This window comes from Oncorhynchus mykiss, chromosome 17 (assembly GCF_057628025.1).
Source record: "Oncorhynchus mykiss isolate SJ-2025 chromosome 17, ASM5762802v1, whole genome shotgun sequence".
Lineage (NCBI taxonomy): Eukaryota > Metazoa > Chordata > Actinopteri > Salmoniformes > Salmonidae > Oncorhynchus > Oncorhynchus mykiss.
Window position 1 is genome coordinate 66136659 of NC_143038.1, and position 20451 is coordinate 66157109.

The 20451-nt window shown below is 43.2% G+C and overlaps 1 protein-coding gene across 4 annotated transcripts in view; it reads left to right on the forward strand.

The window, feature by feature from the left end:
- The window catches only part of LOC110494719 (synaptotagmin-2), a 48733-nt gene that overhangs the window by 19229 nt on the left and 9053 nt on the right, over positions 1 to 20451 (forward strand). For 2 of the 4 annotated variants that reach the window (XM_021570020.3, XM_021570018.3), the window contains exons 2-3: positions 16709 to 16939; positions 17140 to 17300. In XM_021570020.3, the coding sequence (XP_021425695.2) occupies positions 16738 to 16939; positions 17140 to 17300 (363 nt within the window). In that variant the 5' untranslated portion in view covers positions 16709 to 16737. Of the gene's footprint in view, positions 1 to 10800; positions 11074 to 16708; positions 16940 to 17139; positions 17301 to 20451 lie in introns of those variants that run through there. The other 2 variants (XM_090206347.1, XM_021570019.3) reach the window with 2 other exon arrangements.

Here is a 20451-nt window from a genome sequence, read left to right on the forward strand (position 1 = left end):
ATTTTAGATTTTAGATTCTTCAAAGTAGCAACCCTTTGCTTGATGACGGCTTTGCACACTCTTGGCATTCTCTCAACCAGCTTCACCTGGAATGCTTTTCCAACAGTCTTGAAGGAGTTCCCACATATGCTGAGCACTTGTTGGCTGCTTTTCCTTCACTCTGTGGTCCAACTCATCCCAAACCATCTCTATTGGGTTGAGGTCGGGTGATTGTGGACGCCAGGACATCTGATGCAGCACACAATCACCCTCCTTCTTGGTCAAATAGCCCTAACACAGGCTGGAGATGTGTTGGGTCATGGTCCTGTTGAAAACAAATTATAGTTCCACCAAACGCAAACCAGATGGGATGGCGTATCGCTGCAGAAGGTAGCCATGCTGTGGTAGCCATGCTGGTTAAGATTAACTTAAATTTGAAATAAATCACAGACAGTGTCACCACCAAAGCACCACCACACCATCACACCGGTTTAATGTCCATTGCTCGTGTTTCTTGGTCCAAGCAAGTCTCTTCTTCTTTTTGGTGTCCTTTAGTAGTGGTTTCTTTGCAACAATTTGACCACAAATGCTTGATTCACACAGTCTCCTCTAAACAGTTGAGATGTGTCTATTACTTGAACTCTGTGAAGCATTTATTTGGGCTGCACTCTGAGGTGCAGTTAACTCAAATGAACTTATCCTCTGCAGCAGAGGTAACTCTGGGTCTTCCTTTCCGGTATGGCAGGTAGCCTAGTGGTTAGAGTTTTGGGCCAGTAACTGAAAGGTTGCTGGATTGAATCCCAGAGCTGACAATGTAAAAATCTGGTGTTCTGCCCGTTTCCCAGGCTCTGAAGACGTGGATGTCAATTTAGGCAGCCTCCCGCACCTCTCTGATTCAGAGTGGTTGGGTTAAATGCGGAAGACACATTTCAGTTGTACAACTGACTAGGTACCTTTTCTGTGGCGGTCCTCATCATAGCTCTTCATGGTTTTTGCGACTGCACTTGAAGAAACATTCAAAGTTCTTGACGTTTTCCTAATTGACTCACCTTCATGTCTTAATGTAATGATGGACTGTCATTTTTCTTTGCTTATTTTAACTCTTCTTGCCATAATTTGGATGGTCTTTTACCAAATAGGGCTATCTTCTGTATACCACCCCTACCTTGTCACAACACAACTGATTGGCTCAAACGCATTAAGAAGGAAAGAAATTCCACAAATTAACTTTTAACGAGGCATACCTGTTAATTGAAATGCATTCCAGGTGACTACCTCATGAATCTGGTTGAGAGAATGGCAAGAGTCTGCAAAGCTGTCATCAATACAAAGGGTGGCTACTTATAAAATATATTTTGATTTGTATAACCATTTTTGGTTACTACATTATTCCGTATGTGTTATTTCATAGTTTTGATGTCTTCACTATTATTCTACAATGTAGAAAATAAGAAAAAGTAAGAAAAACCCTTGAATGAGCAGGTGTGTCCAAACTTTTTACTGGTACTATATATAGGCCAGATACAGCATGGGGCTGGATGTGGGCTATGTTATTGTCAGAAATAATAACCCTGGGAGGGAGAGGTCACTACCAAAGACAAGGTAATCAATTCCAGCCAACAACACGGTATCCCTTTCACCTGACATAACAGGACATTCCTGTCACATGATTTGTGTACAGTACAAGCATCGTTTGTTCGTCATTAATAATACTTAGTCAATGAAAACATGATCTGTACCTCTGGGCAACTTCCACCCAGAGACTGGCTGCTGTCTGATTTCTTGCCCGCCTCCCCAAAGTATGTGCTTGTTCACTCCATCTCACAGATGTAAAAGACATCAAATGGTGTTAAGGGAACTCCTGCTAACCCAATGTTACACAAATCAAATGCTTTAACATCCATGAGGGGAGAGTGAGTAAGTGGGTAGGGAGTGAGGGGGTATTAAGGAAGGTTTAGTGCAGTGGTATTCAAAGTCGTGGGAACTGCAGTGGGTCGCTGCAGTGGGTCGTACAATAATCTGCACACTTCAACCCCCCCCCCCCCCCCCCCCAAAAAAAATATATATAATAATACAGATTAAGGATACGAGACGATATACTAACATTTTTGATAAAGATAATTTGAAAAATTAAAATTAATTTAGTAAATGTATTTATTGGTTTCTTTTCATCATAAGAGATACAAATGTAATGAATTAAAGGTTATTTGTTCATGTAAAAATCTACATTTACCGATCATAAGGCGGTGTCTTCAGATTTGGGATGGCGTGGGATCGCGAAATCTACAACAGAAATTCTGTCGGAAACAATGGGGTCCCCTCTGAAAAAGTTTTAATACCACTGGTTTAGGGAATATTGACATAGCACAACATCAACTCTTACTTATTCCAGCCGAGGGCATAACCGGACCATGCACAGTGAGCTGTGAGTTCAGTACTGCCCCCCTCTGTGCAAAGGGAGTCATAACATCCTGTAACATGGCAGAGACAGAGCCCCTGCTGGGCCGGTCTGGCTGCTACCAGCTGTTCACTTCCACACAAACACATGGATGAGGTAATCCCTCTGGGGGTGTCTGGGAGAGTTCTGGAGATGGATGAGGCATTCCCTCTGGAGGTGGCTGTTAGAGTTCTGGAGATGGATGAGGCATTCCCTCTGGAGGTGGCTGTTAGAGTTCTGGAGATGGATGAGGCATTCCATCTGGAGGTGGCTGTTAGAGTTCTGGAGATGGAATAGGCATTCCCTCTGGAGGTGGCTGTTAGAGTTCTGGAGATGGATGAGGCATTCCCTCTGGAGGTGGCTGTTAGAGGTCTGGAGATGGATGAGGCATTCCATCTGGAGGTGGCTGTTAGAGTTCTGGAGATGGATGAGGCATTCCCTCTGGAGGTGGCTGTTAGAGTTCTGGAGATGGATGAGGCATTCCCTCTGGAGGTGGCTGTTAGAGTTCTGGAGATGGAATAGGCATTCCATCTGGAGGTGGCTGTTAGAGTTCTGGAGATGGATGAGGCATTCCCTCTGGAGGTGGCTGTTAGAGTTCTGGAGATGGATGAGGCATTCCATCTGGAGGTGGCTGTTAGAGTTCTGGAGATGGAATAGGCATTCCCTCTGGAGGTGGCTGTTAGAGTTCTGGAGATGGATGAGGCATTCCATCTGGAGGTGGCTGTTAGAGTTCTGGAGATGGATGAGGCATTCCATCTGGAGGTGGCTGTTAGAGTTCTGGAGATGGATGAGGCATTCCATCTGGAGGTGGCTGTTAGAGTTCTGGAGATGGATGAGGCATTCCCTCTGGAGGTGGCTGTTAGAGTTCTGGAGATGGATGAGGCATTCCATCTGGAGGTGGCTGTTAGAGTTCTGGAGATGGATGAGGCATTCCCTCTGGAGGTGGCTGTTAGAGTTCTGGAGATGGAATAGGCATTCCCTCTGGAGGTGGCTGTTAGAGTTCTGGAGATGGAATAGGCATTCCATCTGGAGGTGGCTGTTAGAGTTCTGGAGATGGAATAGGCATTCCCTCTGGAGGTGGCTGTTAGAGTTCTGGAGATGGAATAGGCATTCCCTCTGGGGGTGTCTGGGAGAGTTCTGGAGATGGAATAGGCATTCCATCTGGAGGTGGCTGTTAGAGTTCTGGAGATGGAATAGGCATTCCATCTGGAGGTGGCTGTTAGAGTTCTGGAGATGGATGAGGCATTCCATCTGGAGGTGGCTGTGAGAGTGCTGGAGATGGATGAGGCATTCCACCTGGAGGTGGCTGTGAGAGTGCTGGAGATGGATGAGGCATTCCATCTGGAGGTGGCTGTTAGAGTTCTGGAGATGGAATAGGCATTCCCTCTGGGGGTGTCTGGGAGAGTTCTGGAGATGGAATAGGCATTCCATCTGGAGGTGGCTGTTAGAGTTCTGGAGATGGAATAGGCATTCCATCTGGAGGTGGCTGTTAGAGTTCTGGAGATGGATGAGGCATTCCATCTGGAGGTGGCTGTGAGAGTGCTGGAGATGGATGAGGAATTCCATCTGGAAGTGGCTGGGAGAGTGCTGGAGATGGATGAGGCATTCCATCTGGAGGTGGCTGTGAGAGTGCTGGAGATGGATGAGGAATTCCATCTGGAAGTGGCTGGGAGAGTGCTGGAGATGGATGAGGCATTCCATCTGGATGTGGCTGTGAGAGTGCTGGAGATGGATGAGGACTTCCATCTGGAAGTGGCTGGGAGAGTGCTGGAGATGGATGAGGCATTCCATCTGGAAGTGGCTGGGAGAGTTCTGGAGATGGATGAGGCATTCCATCTGGAAGTGGCTGGGAGAGTGCTGGAGATGGATGAGGAATTCCATCTGGCGGTGGCTGGGAGAGTGCTGGAGATGGAGGAGGCATTCCATCTGGAGGTGGCTGGGAGAGTTCTGGAGATGGATGAGGCATTCCATCTGGAGGTGGCTGTTAGAGTTCTGGAGATGGATGAGGCATTCCATCTGGAGGTGGCTGGGAGAGTGCTGTAGATGGATGAGGCATTCCATCTGGAGGTGGCTGGGAGAGTGCTGGAGATGGATGAGGCATTCCATCTGGAGGTGGCTGTTAGAGTTCTGGAGATGGATGAGGCATTCCATCTGGAGGTGGCTGGGAGAGTGCTGGAGATGGATGAGGAATTCCATCTGGCGGTGGCTGGGAGAGTGCTGGAGATGGAGGAGGCATTCCATCTGGAGGTGGCTGGGAGAGTGCTGGAGATGGATGAGGCATTCCATCTGGAGGTGGCTGTTAGAGTTCTGGAGATGGATGAGGCATTCCATCTGGAGGTGTCTGTTAGAGTTCTGGAGATGGATGAGGAATTCCATCTGGCGGTGGCTGGGAGAGTGCTGGAGATGGAGGAGGCATTCCATCTGGAGGTGGCTGGGAGAGTGCTGGAGATGGATGAGGCATTCCATCTGGAGGTGGCTGTTAGAGTTCTGGAGATGGATGAGGCATTCCATCTGGAGGTGGCTGGGAGAGTGCTGGAGATGGATGAGGCATTCCATCTGGAGGTGGCTGGGAGAGGGCTGGAGATGGATGAGGCATTCCATCTGGAGGTGGCTGGGAGAGTGCTGGAGATGGATGAGGCATTCCATCTGGAGGTGGCTGGGAGAGGGCTGGAGATGGATGAGGCATTCCATCTGGAGGTGGCTGGGAGAGTGCTGGAGATGAGCAGAAATATTACTTTTCCACTAAAGTCCTTACTGGAATGCTGATGGAGGATTCGGCTCAAACTAGAGGGGTTGGGAGGACAGGAACATGGCAGCTAGTTAGAAGACAAACCGGTTAGTTTCATTCAAGGGAGAACATTATTATTTCTGGGGTTTTTTTATGTCACCAATTTGTTGTGCAAAAGAAAGGATACCATATGGTGGAAGGGTGATTTCTGCTAGAGTTAAACAGATGAATGGATAGGGTATGCAAAACTGCATTATCTTCCAACCCAAAACATACAGGTCACAACATGTTATTTAGCAGTAGATTGAGCACAATCTTGACTCTGTAGGGAATTATAACTCAACATACTTGGAAGGCTAACTCCATACTGTAGAGCAGACTAAGCCTATTCTGTAGAGCAGACTAACTCCATACTGTAGGCAGACTATCTCCAAACTATAGGGCAGACTATCTCTATACTGTAGAGGAGACTAACTCCATACTATAGAGCAGACTAATTCCATACTATAGAGCAGACTAACTCCATACTGTAGAGCAGACTAACACCACATACCGGGCAGACTAATTCCATACTATAGAGCAGACTAACTCCATACTGTAGAGCAGACTAACAACACATACCGGGCAGACTAACTCCATACTGTAGAGCAGACTAACTCCATACTATAGAGCAGACTAACTCCATACTGTAGAGAAGACTAACTCCATACTATAGAACAGACTAACTCCATACTATAGAGCAGACTAACTCCAAACTATAGGGCAGACTAACTCTATACTGTAGAGAAGACTAACTCCATACTATTGAGCAGACTAATTCCATACTGTAGAGCAGACTAAATCCAAACTATAGAGCAGACTAACTCCATACTGTAGAGAAGACTAACTCCATACTATAGAGCAGACTAACTCCATACTGTAGGCAGACTAACTCTATACTGTAGAGGAGACTAACTACATACTATAGAGCAGACTAATTCCATACTGTAGGCAGACTATCTCCAAACTATAGGGCAGACTAACTCTATACTGTAGAGGAGACTAACTACATACTATAGAGCAGACTAATTCCATACTATAGAGCAGACTAACTCCATACTGTAGAGCAGACTAACTCCATACTATAGAGCAGACTAACTCCATACTGTAGAGAAGACTAACTCCATACTATAGAGCAGACTAAATCCACACTGTAGAGAAGACTAACTCCATACTATAGAGCAAACTAACTCCATACTGTAGAGCAGACTAACTCCATACTGTAGAGCAGACTAACTCCATACTGTAGAACAGACTAACTCAATACTGTAGAGCAGACTAACTCCATACTGTAGGGCAGACTAACTCCATACTGTAGGGCAGACTAACTCCAAACTATAGGGCAGACTAACTCCTTACTGTAGGGCAGACTAAGCCCATACTGTAGAATAGACTAACTCTATACTGTAGAGCAGACTAACTCCATACTATAGAGCAGACTAACTCCATACTATAGAGCAGACGAACTACATACTATAGAGCAGACTAACTCCATACTATAGAGCAGACTAACTCCATACTGTAGAGCAGACTAACACCACATACCGGGCAGACTAATTCCATACTATAGAGCAGACTAACTCCATACTGTAGAGCAGACTAACAACACACACCGGGCAGACTAACTCCATACTGTAGAGCAGACTAACTCCATACTATAGAGCAGACTAACTCCATACTGTAGAGAAGACTAACTCCATACTATAGAACAGACTAACTCCATACTATAGAGCAAACTAACTCCATACTGTAGAGCAGACTAACTCCATACTGTAGAGCAGACTAACTCCATACTGTAGAACAGACTAACTCAATACTGTAGAGCAGACTAACTCCATACTGTAGGGCAGACTAACTCCATACTGTAGGGCAGACTAACTCCAAACTATAGGGCAGACTAACTCCTTACTGTAGGGCAGACTAAGCCCATACTGTAGAATAGACTAACTCTATACTGTAGAGCAGACTAACTCCATACTATAGAGCAGACTAACTCCATACTATAGAGCAGACAAACTACATACTATAGAGCAGACTAACTCCATACTATAGAGCAGACTAACTCCATACTGTAGAGCAGACTAACACCAAATACCGGGCAGACTAATTCCATACTATAGAGCAGACTAACTCCATACTGTAGAGCAGACTAACAACACATACCGGGCAGACTAACTCCATACTGTAGAGCAGACTAACTCCATACTATAGAGCAGACTAACTCCATACTGTAGAGAAGACTAACTCCATACTATAGAACAGACTAACTCCATACTATAGAGCAGACTAACTCCAAACTATAGGGCAGACTAACTCTATACTGTAGAGAAGACTAACTCCATACTATTGAGCAGACTAATTCCATACTGTAGAGCAGACTAAATCCAAACTATAGAGCAGACTAACTCCATACTGTAGAGAAGACTAACTCCATACTATAGAGCAGACTAACTCCATACTGTAGGCAGACTAACTCTATACTGTAGAGGAGACTAACTACATACTATAGAGCAGACTAATTCCATACTGTAGGCAGACTATCTCCAAACTATAGGGCAGACTAACTCTACACTGTAGAGGAGACTAACTACATACTATAGAGCAGACTAATTCCATACTATAGAGCAGACTAACTCCATACTGTAGAGCAGACTAACTCCATACTATAGAGCAGACTAACTCCATACTGTAGAGAAGACTAACTCCATACTATAGAGCAGACTAAATCCACACTGTAGAGAAGACTAACTCCATACTATAGAGCAAACTAACTCCATACTGTAGAGCAGACTAACTCCATACTGTAGAGCAGACTAACTCCATACTGTAGAACAGACTAACTCAATACTGTAGAGCAGACTAACTCCATACTGTAGGGCAGACTAACTCCATACTGTAGGGCAGACTAACTCCAAACTATAGGGCAGACTAACTCCTTACTGTAGGGCAGACTAAGCCCATACTGTAGAATAGACTAACTCTATACTGTAGAGCAGACTAACTCCATACTATAGAGCAGACTAACTCCATACTATAGAGCAGACGAACTACATACTATAGAGCAGACTAACTCCATACTATAGAGCAGACTAACTCCATACTGTAGAGCAGACTAACACCAAATACCGGGCAGACTAATTCCATACTATAGAGCAGACTAACTCCATACTGTAGAGCAGACTAACAACACATACCGGGCAGACTAACTCCATACTGTTGTGCAGACTAACTCCATACTATAGAGCAGACTAACTCCATACTGTAGAGAAGACTAACTCCATACTATAGAACAGACTAACTCCATACTATAGAGCAGACTAACTCCAAACTATAGGGCAGACTAACTCTATACTGTAGAGAAGACTAACTCCATACTATTGAGCAGACTAATTCCATACTGTAGAGCAGACTAAATCCAAACTATAGAGCAGACTAACTCCATACTGTAGAGAAGACTAACTCCATACTATAGAGCAGACTAACTCCATACTGTAGGCAGACTAACTCTATACTGTAGAGGAGACTAACTACATACTATAGAGCAGACTAATTCCATACTGTAGGCAGACTATCTCCAAACTATAGGGCAGACTAACTCTACACTGTAGAGGAGACTAACTACATACTATAGAGCAGACTAATTCCATACTATAGAGCAGACTAACTCCATACTGTAGAGCAGACTAACTCCATACTATAGAGCAGACTAACTCCATACTGTAGAGAAGACTAACTCCATACTATAGAGCAGACTAAATCCACACTGTAGAGAAGACTAACTCCATACTATAGAGCAAACTAACTCCATACTGTAGAGCAGACTAACTCCATACTGTAGAGCAGACTAACTCCATACTGTAGAACAGACTAACTCAATACTGTAGAGCAGACTAACTCCATACTGTAGGGCAGACTAACTCCATACTGTAGGGCAGACTAACTCCAAACTATAGGGCAGACTAACTCCTTACTGTAGGGCAGACTAAGCCCATACTGTAGAATAGACTAACTCTATACTGTAGAGCAGACTAACTCCATACTATAGAGCAGACTAACTCCATACTATAGAGCAGACGAACTACATACTATAGAGCAGACTAACTCCATACTATAGAGCAGACTAACTCCATACTGTAGAGCAGACTAACTCCATACTGTACAGCAGACTAACTCCATACTGTAGAGCAGACTAACTCCACATGCTGGGCAAAGTAATTCTACATACTGGAGGGCAGACTAACTCCACATACTGTAGACTAACTCTATGCTATAGGGCAGACTCTCTCCATACAATAGAGTAGACTAACTCCATACTGTACAGCAGACTAACTCCATACTGTAGAGCAGACTAACACCACATACTGGGCAGACTAACTCCATACTGTAGAGTAGACTAACTCCATACTGTAGACTAACTCTATGCTATAGGGCAGACTAACTCCATACTGTACAGCAGACTAACTCCATACTGTAGAGTAGACTAACTCCATACTGCAGACTAACTCTATGCTATAGGTCAGACTAACTCCATACTGTAGAGCAGACTAACACCACATACTGGGCAGACTAACTCCATACTGTAGAGTAGACTAACTCCAATCTGAGGCAATAACCTCAAGGTGCACTTGAACAACTTGAGAGTTCAGAGTTAAAATGACATGTTTACAAAATCCTTTTCTTTGCAGCTATATGAAACAAGATTTCATGCTGGATCAATAACATAGTAGCTCTATGATCTTGTTATTTTCTATTGTAATTTTGAAATGAATCGTGACATATAATGAAATAATCTTGGTATCCTAATCAGAACAGGTCAAATAGATCATTTGGTTTGTCCATTGTTACATCTATTGTGTGACTTGTAACAAGATAACTGTCATGATTCCACCAAGGCCTTATCCTTGTTACATCCTGTTGTCACCTTTCAAATCCTCCCATGTAAGATATGTGTTGTGAGGAGGACATGTTCACCAGGAGCCATATGTCAAGCATCTCAGAGTAGGGGTGCTGATCTAGGATCAGGTCTTCCCTGTCCGTGCAATCTGGGGTGGCAGGTAGCCACTGAATGTTTATACATGGTTGTTTGCTGAAGAGGAGATATTGGTATACGCAGTACAGTGAATGGTATGACGATTTCAACTTCAGTGTAAATAGTTTACCTCTCCATTTTCTCTCTTTCCCTCTATCCTCACACCTATACCCCATCCCTCTTCCCTCTCTCTCTCTCTCTTTCTCCTCTTCTCCTCTTGTTTCTTTCTCTCATTCCATGCCTATCTTTTCATCCCTCTTCCATCCCTCTTTCATACCAGTGAATCAGTGAGCCATTCCAACCCTTAGAAACAGAGAACAGGGGGGTTTAAATATTGATCATTTACGATGGCTATCAGATGCTAGACTGATGCACAACATACTGCATTCAGCAGTGTGAGCAGCATCGCAAATGAGGACAGAGAGAGACAATTGGAGAGTGTGTGTATGTTGAGGGAGAGACGGTGAGGGAGGAGGCAATTGAGAGAGTGTGTGTATGTTGAGGGAGAGACAGTGAAGGAGGAGAGAATTGAGAGAGGGAGGTGTGTGATTGAGGGTGGGAAAGGCGGGAGACGGTTTGTACTGGAGAGAGAGAGAGGGGACGCGAGAGAGAGCGAGAGCAAGAGAGAGAGAGCGAGAGAGAGAGAGAGAGAGAGAGAGAGAGAGAGAGAGAGAGAGAGAGAGAGAGAGAGAGAGAGAACGAACTGCCCTTCTCTGCTGCAGTGGAGAGAAGTGAGGGGAGAGACTGCAGTCTCTGCTTATGGGAGAAATCAGTAGATATTACCACGGCACGGAAACGTTAGCTCTACGAGCCTGATTATTGGATGGGTCACCCAGCCAGTGGGAACATCACATTAGACTGGTAATACTTTCTAGCTCACTCTCATTTCCTCCCTGGAAATGGTAATCAGCGGGTAATATAGACATGCAGGTCATTTAAGGACAACTTTAATAATGATTTTGTTTTTATTATTGTGTCAAATTATTGTCAAATGATTCTTCTGTTGTTTGAAGATTTGAACTATGAATGTGCAAATCATTAGACAATTTGAGGGGTTTGTATTGGGTTTGTATGGTGTGTTTCTGGGGCTTTCGGTTTGTGACTAGCTAAGTGGAGCTGTCCAATGTTGAACTGCATAAATGTAGACACTGGTATATAAGTGCTAAGAGTACCTGCAGCGTTGAGGTACAGTACGTACTACTATGAATAGGATGAATAGCTTTCTCTTCTTGTCTCTGTCTCCTTACAGTCGCTATACAAGTTATGCTATGATTGAATACAGCCTGTGGGAATTGCTGTTACGACTGATATTATAAGTCGTGATGTATGATGTCCATTTGTTTGACAGGAATCATTTTAATTTGTCATATAATTATCCTTATCTGTTAAGATTGGTGTATATCGATAAATGAGAGCGAGGACAGAGTAAGCAGTTATGTCTATACCAGCCACTTTCATTCTGTCTGTGACATCAAACAATTAGTCATTTGATTTGTCTGATCCCAAACACCATTGGCTAGCATGGCCTCAGGCAGGCTGTAAGGTATCAGACAGAAACAATTCAGCTGGATCTGATTTGCTCGGCAACAACTAGTTTCTCTGCTGTAGCATTTCATAAGGAGTCTGGAATTGAACACATGTCTTGTGGAGTGGGATAGCATATCGCCTTTAGCTGTTTAAACATTTTTTTGAACACTTAAAAAAATGCACCTGTTGGAGATGCAAAGCGTGCTGATTTGTGGCCTATAGGTCAATGAAGATGAGGTTTCATTACGAAGACACAGACCTGGATTCAATCCAAGCCACGTTATAGAGCAGCACACTATACAGCCGACAATGCAGCACTTCCGTAGGTTGCATTCACGGTAAACGCTGCCGTTTGTCGGCTCAATCATAAATTACCTGTCAGCTCTATAATGCGCCTTGCATTGAATAACAGCCTCAAACAAGTTATGAACTACGCTGACAGAATACTGTTTTACTGTTGCTGCTGACCCAGGTCTTGATCATTTCACTGTCTGTTGCGACTTTAGACAATGCATTTCCTACATACAGTATAGCATTGACTTAATGCTTGGTATCTTAGGTAGACAACTGTACAGTTTACACAAAGTTTCTGAAAACATAAATATGTCAACTGCATATAAACACCTCTTTACATCTACAACAAAAGACTGTTGGTTTGACAAGGTAACATTCTTTGATGGTAAAAGCTATACAAAATAGAGTGTATGTGGTGATCGGGCTGGGTGATCTAGAGCAAAATAGAGTGCACGTGGTGATCTGGCTGGCTGATCTAGAGAAAAATAGAGTGCACGTGGTGATCTGGCTGGCTGATCTAGAGAAAAATAGAGTGTGCGTGGTGATCTGGCTGATCTGGCGGGCTGATCTCGAGCAAAATAGAGTGCACGTGGTGATCTGGCTGATCTGGCGGGCTGATCTCGAGCAAAATAGAGTGCACGTGGTGATCTGGCTGATCTGGCGGGCTGATCTCGAGCAACATAGAGTGCACGTGGTGATCTGGCTGGCTGATTCTAAAGTCAGTAAAGATCCGTTGTAGACCTGCGTGTGTCGGTCTGTCTCCAGTGAGGACACATGTAATCGGGGTTTAGCTCTACGTTTGCCTGCCATGTATCCCAATTCTGCCCAATTGTCTTGCTTGCTCATTTAGATGGGCCTTAGAAACTGCTTGTCAACTAAACTGAGACAGATCGTTTTTGTCATCCAGCCCTTTTAGAGGGAATGAAAGACCTCTGGGAAGCTTTTTGCATTGGAGAGCCTCTCACATACAGACGCATAGACACACACACACACACACAGGCTCACACACACACACACACAGGCTCACACACACACACACAGGCTCACACACACACACACAGGCTCACGTCACACACACAGGCTCACACACACACACACACACACACACACACACACACACACACACACACACACACACACTCACACACACATTCATGACATAGACTGACCAGGTGATTCCAGGTGAAAGCTATGACCCCTTATTGATGTCACCTGTTAAATCCAACTTCAGTCACTGTAGATAAAGGGGAGGAAACAGGTTGAATAATGATTTTCAAGCCTTAAGAAAATTGAGACATGGATTGTGTACGTGCCATTCAGAAGGTGAATGGGCAAGACAAAAGATTGAAGTGCCTTTGAACAGGGATGGCAGTAGGTGCCAGGCGCACCGGTTTGAGTGTGTCAAGAACTGCAACCCTGCTGGGTTTTTCGCATTCAATAGTTTCCACTGTATCAAGAATGATCCACCACCCAAAGGACATTCAGTCAACTTGACAAGTGTGGGAAGCTTTGTAGTCAACATGAACACCTTGTAGAGTCCATGCCCCGACGAACTGAGGCTGTTCTGAGGGCAAACGGAAGTGGAACTCAATGTTAGGAATGTGTTCTTAATGTTCTGTGCACTCAGTGTATGTTACAATAAGCATATCTTCAATTACAATATATCCGATCCCTTTTCAATAGTTGACATAGAAATACTCCTTCACTGTTTGTGAAAGTATTGTATACCAACCTCAAGCAATAATGGTATTTTGTATCAGCTACTTTTCCAAAGAGTTTTTGTATCATCAGTAGATGATAGGGTTAGTCTATTACCAGACCAATAGGATTGTAGATGTCAGGAGAGATGATAGGGTTAGTCTATCACCAGACCAATAGGATGGTAGATTTCAGGAGAGATGATAGGGTTGACCTATTACCAGACTAATATGATTGTAAGATATCAAGAGAGATGATAGGGTTAGTCTATTATCAGACCAATAGGATTGTAGATGTCAGGAGAGATGATAGGTTTGATCTATTACCAGACTAACAGGATTTAGAGATGTTACGTTACTGTGACGTGCACATCTACTCTCATCGTCATTATTGATTTTGGTGAGTAATAGATTTATAACCAATTCTGTATGTGCAGAATAGGGAAGTAGGCCTTTGTAATTTTCCACCTTAGATATCCTGCCCTGGGAGAAGGATACAATAGGGACAGCAGGGAGGCAGAGCCGGACAATGGCCGTGTGGCAACAAGTAGCTCTTTATCCTATGGGTTGTTAAGTGGGTTGGCTCAAGGTTAGAGGTACACTTTTCGCACTGTCGTGACATTTCTCAGCCCTGCTTAGTCCTACACAATCAAATATGAGTATGACTCACAATGAGTATCACCGTGATCTGTAAATGTTAATCATATGCTGGTGTCACCCCTGAGACTCCAGTGTAGCTAGGAATTCTGGGAAATAAATGGTCAGACTTCAATGTAATTGGGTAACGTTTCCTACTCTCTCCTGTTGCCGCCCCTGAGAGCAACACAGAACTGGCACAGAATGATATGATGCTTGCTGAGGCCTGAGATGAGAATTTCTTTGGCCAGCTGTTTGTAGTCTATAGGATTATAGTGTTTCATGCATTCTTATTCGTTATGATTGTGGTTGGTGATTACGGATTGCAGTCAGATTGATAAACACTGTTATTACCGTAGCCTGCATCTGGGTAGCAGGGCAGTTAATTCAGGAAGTTAACTTAAATTACAGTTCAATAATAAAAATAAATACATGTATTTATTTTCAATTACTTCTCAATAAACTGAAAAGTAAAAGCTTTTTTTTTTTTTTAAGTTCAAACATTTCTGATTTGTACATTTCTAATCACTTCCTGAATTGACTGCCTTGAGTTGAGCCAAACCCTGCTGAGTAGATTAGAAAATATATAATTAATTTGCTTCCTGTTATACCTTTTTCTATTTGGAAGGTGATCTCATCTCTAACATTAATATAATTTATCTGAAATGAATCCTTAATTAGACATGAGAAGCCATTCACTGTTATAGATGATTAGACATGAGAAGCCATTCACTGTTATAGATGATCAGACATGAGAAGCCATTCACTGTTATAGATGATTAGACATGAGAAGCCATTCACTGTTATAGATGATTAGACACGAGAAGCCATTCACTGTTATAGATGATTAGACACGAGAAGCCATCCACTGTTATAGATGTGTAATTATGAGTCAGTACTTGATAATGGGAACTCCTGAGAACTCTTTGGGGAGCAATAGGCGCGGCCTATAACAGTTGGTCTAACATGCATCCGAAGGTCATAATTCCCATTCAGCCTCTCCATCTCACCTTCTCACAGGGTTAATTGTTTCAGTACAGTTCATTTCTAATCCTATTAGGATTCAAATCAAATCAAATTGTATTTATCACATGGTCCTTGCTGTGAAATGCTTACTTACAAGCCCTTAACCAACAATGCAGTTTTAAGAAAATAAGAGTTAAGAAAATATGTACTAAATACACTAAAGTTTAAAAAAGTAACACAATAAAATAACAATAATGAGACTATATGCGGGGGTCCAGGTTAGTCGAGGTAATTGAGGTACTATGTACATGTAGGTAGGGGTAAAGGTAGGGGTAAAGTATAGGTAGGGGTAAAGTGACTATGCATAGATAATAAACAGTGATTATTGTTTAGCAGCCTTATGGGTTGGGGGTAGAAGCTGATAAGGAGCCTTTTGGACCTAGACTCCAGTAGAATGAAGGATGTTTCGGTCACGATTGCCTCATTTCAATTTGGTGGAGATCCTTGTTTCAGAAGAGACATAGCATATTATAATTGATATATTATAATCACCTTAGTCTTTGCCATTCCTTCAGAGAGAGCAGATCCCACATCATACGGTAAATGGAAAATGGTCCTCTTTGGAACAAATTTTGGAAAGGGAGTCTTAGTATTTATTTGGCACGTTTTCCACCTCAAGTAGAAGATGTGTTAACTCCAACCATTCATTTTTATTTAATCCCTAACGGACCGTGATGTAATGCTGTAATGTTGAATATCGGCTTTCACAAGGGACTGAGGGCTCATTTGACAGAAGTTTACTCCATTGACATTGATGTAATATTAAGATACTGTGTCTCATTCCTCAAACAAATGAGATTAGCCATTTCATCCCTGAGTTAAATCCATTTAGGAGTTTAAAGTACATTAAGGATGCAAGCCTACCGGCTGGCATTTTTATCCTCAGGGTCTGTGATGTGGACTAATGTCAAGGAGGCCATTTCCCTACAAACCACTCCAGCCTTGTCACTGTGCTGCTGTGGCACATTGCTAAGGCATTGAGTTGGGTCACATGGTATAATTGTAGATCCTCCATTTTGTTACTTTGTGAGGAGAAAACCAATACTCAGCTACTAAATTGTTTCTATAAGAGTGGAGTGCCAGAGAGGACTAATCTAACTTCTGAAGTAAATCTCTAACAGATGCCTGTTTTTAATTCCCTAAACATTACCATGATAGTGATACATGAATGTCAACAGGTAATGAGTGATGAAATATATATATTTTTTTGATGTGTGTGTGTGTTTGTGTGTTATACCAAAGGTTACAAACTTCATTGCCTGTGCTGCTGGTGATGGCAACTGACCATCTCTTTGTGTGTCTGTGACTTACCCCAGGGACTGTGTGTGTGGCCTAGTCATTGAGGATGAAGTGGAACCTGTTCAAGAATAAGCCTGAGGCCATGGTGGGTCCAGAGCCCACGGGCACCGGCGCCACTATGACCGCAGCCCCAGCCGTCGCCATCGCCACCACCGTGGCTGAACCCCCAGGCAACGGCACAGTTTCCAAGAACGACATGTTCGAAGAGATCAAGAGCAAGTTCATGAACGAGATTGATAAGATCCCATGTGCGTCTTCCCTGGTTAACCAAAATACGTAATTTTTTTCCCAACCCTGACTCATAACTCATGTACTATGATTGGAACAATATTGGAACATAGAATCTTAAATCTGAATGATCTCATAGGAGTGATCTCATAAGAGTCCAACCCATATTGAGGTACATAGTAGTATTCTTTTCCTCATAATTTCCCTGTGTGTGTTGCAGTGCCCTCCTGGGCCATCATAGCTATCGCTGTGGTGGCCGCCCTCCTCATCCTCACCTGCTGCTTCTGCATCATCAAGAAGTGCTGCTGTAAGAAGAAGAAGAACAAGAAGGGCAAGAAGGGCAAAGATGGCCTCAACATGAAGAACATGAAAGGAGACGAGGTATGGTGCTTCGGGCTTCACATTTAAACTCAGTTCGCAGAGTACATGCAGCTCCGACAGACATAACATATATCACACTCAGGATACACATTTCATGTGAACACAAAACTCATAAAACTCATATGAATATGAACACAAAACTCACATGAATATCAGTAGGTTAAGTTATTTATTTTTAGATGATGAACGTAGACATACAGGACTAGGATAGCTGACAGATGGCGTCTATAATTATTAGCCTACTAAGCCACAGACTCCATTCCTCCATAACAACAAGGTTGCCTGTTTATTTACTGTGCAACAATGTATTTTGCTTGAGGAACTTGGGAAAGTGTTGGTCAATATGTAAAGATGCAAGATCTTAATTTGACCACAGTAAAATACACTACCTGACCAAGAGTATGTGGACACCTGCTAGTTGAAAATCTCATTCCAAAATGACGGGCATTAATATGGAGTTGGTCCCCCCCTTTGCTGCTATAACAACTTACACTCTTCTGGGAAGGCTTTCCACTAGATGTTGGGACTTGCTTCCATTCAGCCACAAGAGTATTATTGAGGCCTGGCTTGCAGTTGGAGTTCCAATTTATCCCAACGGTGTTCGTTGGGATTGAGATCAGGGCTCTGTGCAGGCCAGTCAAGTTCTTCCACACTGATATCGACAAACCACTTCTGTGTGGACCTCGCTTTGTACACGGGGGCATTGTCATGCTGAAACAGGAAAGGGCCTTCCCCAAACTATTGCCACAAAGTGATTGTTTGCTGTAGCGTTAAGATTTCACTTCACTGGAAATAAGGTGCCTAGCTTGAACCATGAACAACAGCCCCAAGCCATTATTCGTCCTCCACAAAACTTTGCAGTTGACACTATGCATTCAGGCAGGTAGCGTTCTCCTGGAATCTGCCAAACCCATATTCGGCCGTCGGACTGCCAGATGGTGAAGCGTGATTCATCAAATGAAATCAAATTCAAATAAGATTGTGTTTGTCACATGAGCCGAATACACCAGGTGCAAACCTTATCGTGAAATGCTCAGTTACAAGCCCTTAACCAACAATGCATTTTTAAGAAAATAGAGTTACTAAATAAACTAAAGGAAAACATAAAAAAAGTAAAAAAGTTAGACAATAAAATAATAAGAACGAGGCTATATACAGGGGGTACTGATACCGAGTCAATGGGTGGTGGTACAGGTTAGTCGAGGTAATTTGTACATGTAGGTAGGGGTAAAGTGACTATGCATAGATAATAAACAGCGAGTAGCAGCATTGTAAAAACTAAGTAGGGGGGGGGGGGGTCAATGCAAATAGTCCATTTGATTGACTGTTCAGCAGTCTTATGGCTTATCGGTAGAAGCTGTTAAGGAGCCTTTTGGACCAAGACTTGGCACTGGATTATAAACACCTGTAAGCAACGGGTGTGGCTGAAATAGCCAAATCCAATCATTTGAAGGGATGTCCACATACTTTTGTACGTATATATCGTAATTGCAGCAACAGAATTTGAAATTTTATTCCATAATGTTGCTTTATCAGTGGTTGGACTATTAGCTTGCCAAAAGTAGGGTACATCAAGAGTGCAATACTGTTAATATAACCATGTGTTAGTGTGGGTTTTCTGTGAATTTATGTCAATCACGAAGATACTCTGCATTTCCTGCGGTGCAGGACAATTCTCAGCAGCAAGAGAGTGATCAAATTAAGATCTGACATCTGTATATAGATTTGACCAACAACACATGCTCTTTATGCATCCCTTGGTGTATCAGTAACAACCTTTGATCTTTCATTGGCAGCACTTAGACCAGACTTAGGGAGACATGTCAATAACCTCCTATCCTCTCTGTGCTCTTGATGTGGTTGATGTTGTCGTTTTAAAATGTGTGCTGTACTTCATTGTGACATACGGTGAAAATTACACATTTGTTATGGGAAAAGGACCAGGGATGGTTTAGGTAATGGGAAAAAGACCAGGGATGGTTTAGGTAATGGGAAAAGGACCAGGGATGGTTTAGGTAATGGGAAAAGGACCAGGGATGGTTTAGGTAATGGGAAAAGGACCAGGGATGGTTTGGGTATTGGGAAAGGACCAGGGATGGTTTAGGTATGGGAAAAGGACCAGGGATGGTTTAGGTATTGGGAAAAGGACCAGGGATGGTTTAGGTATGGGAAAAGGACCAGGGATGGTTTAGGTAATGGGAAAAGGACCAGGGAGGGTTTGGGTAATGGGGAAAGGACCAGGGATGGTTTGGGTATGGGAAAAGGACCAGGGATGGTTTAGGTATTGGGAAAAGGACCAGGGATGGTTTAGGTAATGGGAAAAGGACCAGGGATGGTTTAGGTAATGGGAAAAGGACCAGGGATGGTTTAGGTATGGGAAAAGGACCAGGGATGGTTTAGGTAATGGGAAAAGGACCAGGGACAGTTTAGGTAATGGGAAAAGGGCCAGGGATGGTTTAGGTAATGGGAAAAGGACCAGGGATGGTTTGGGTAATGGGTAGAGGAGGTAATGAAGCTCTGTCTTTTGTGGCATTCCAATTAACAGATGAGTGCTAGGGTAAGCTGCCCTCCGTGCTTAAGGATAATAGACATGATACTCATGGATCAGAGGAGCCATATCTCAGACTAAGCAGAATAAACAGGGGAGGACTGTGAAAAGTGCTCCTGCTTAATTCCAGGCTGAATGTGTCCAATATCATTAACAGGGCCCCATTCAACAGTAACAGTTATTAAAACAATTAATTGTCTCCACATGGTGAAAGATGGTCCTGGATTTTTTTTTTTTTTACGAACAGACAATCACTGTGTCATTTTTCATCGTCCCAGTGTTGCCGGTGGTGTTGTTTGTTTTCTGGTGTGTCGTAAGTTCAAACCTCTTCCTCTCTCTGCTCTCCTCCTCTTCACTTTGTCTCTTATGTGTGCATCGTGTTTCTTGACTGTGATGGACCCCTGATCTACGGTAGGTGGAAGGATCGCGGTGATGCTCTCTGGCCCATGGGCAGATGATGATGATGATGATGATGATGATGGGGGGGGGGGGGGGTTCATGGAATGAAAATCGTAGCTTCTTTGCTTTTCTATCATGTTTTGTAATTATGTTTTGAGAATTTAAATGAGAACGCTATGGTCTACTCCATAAAACCCTGAGAGA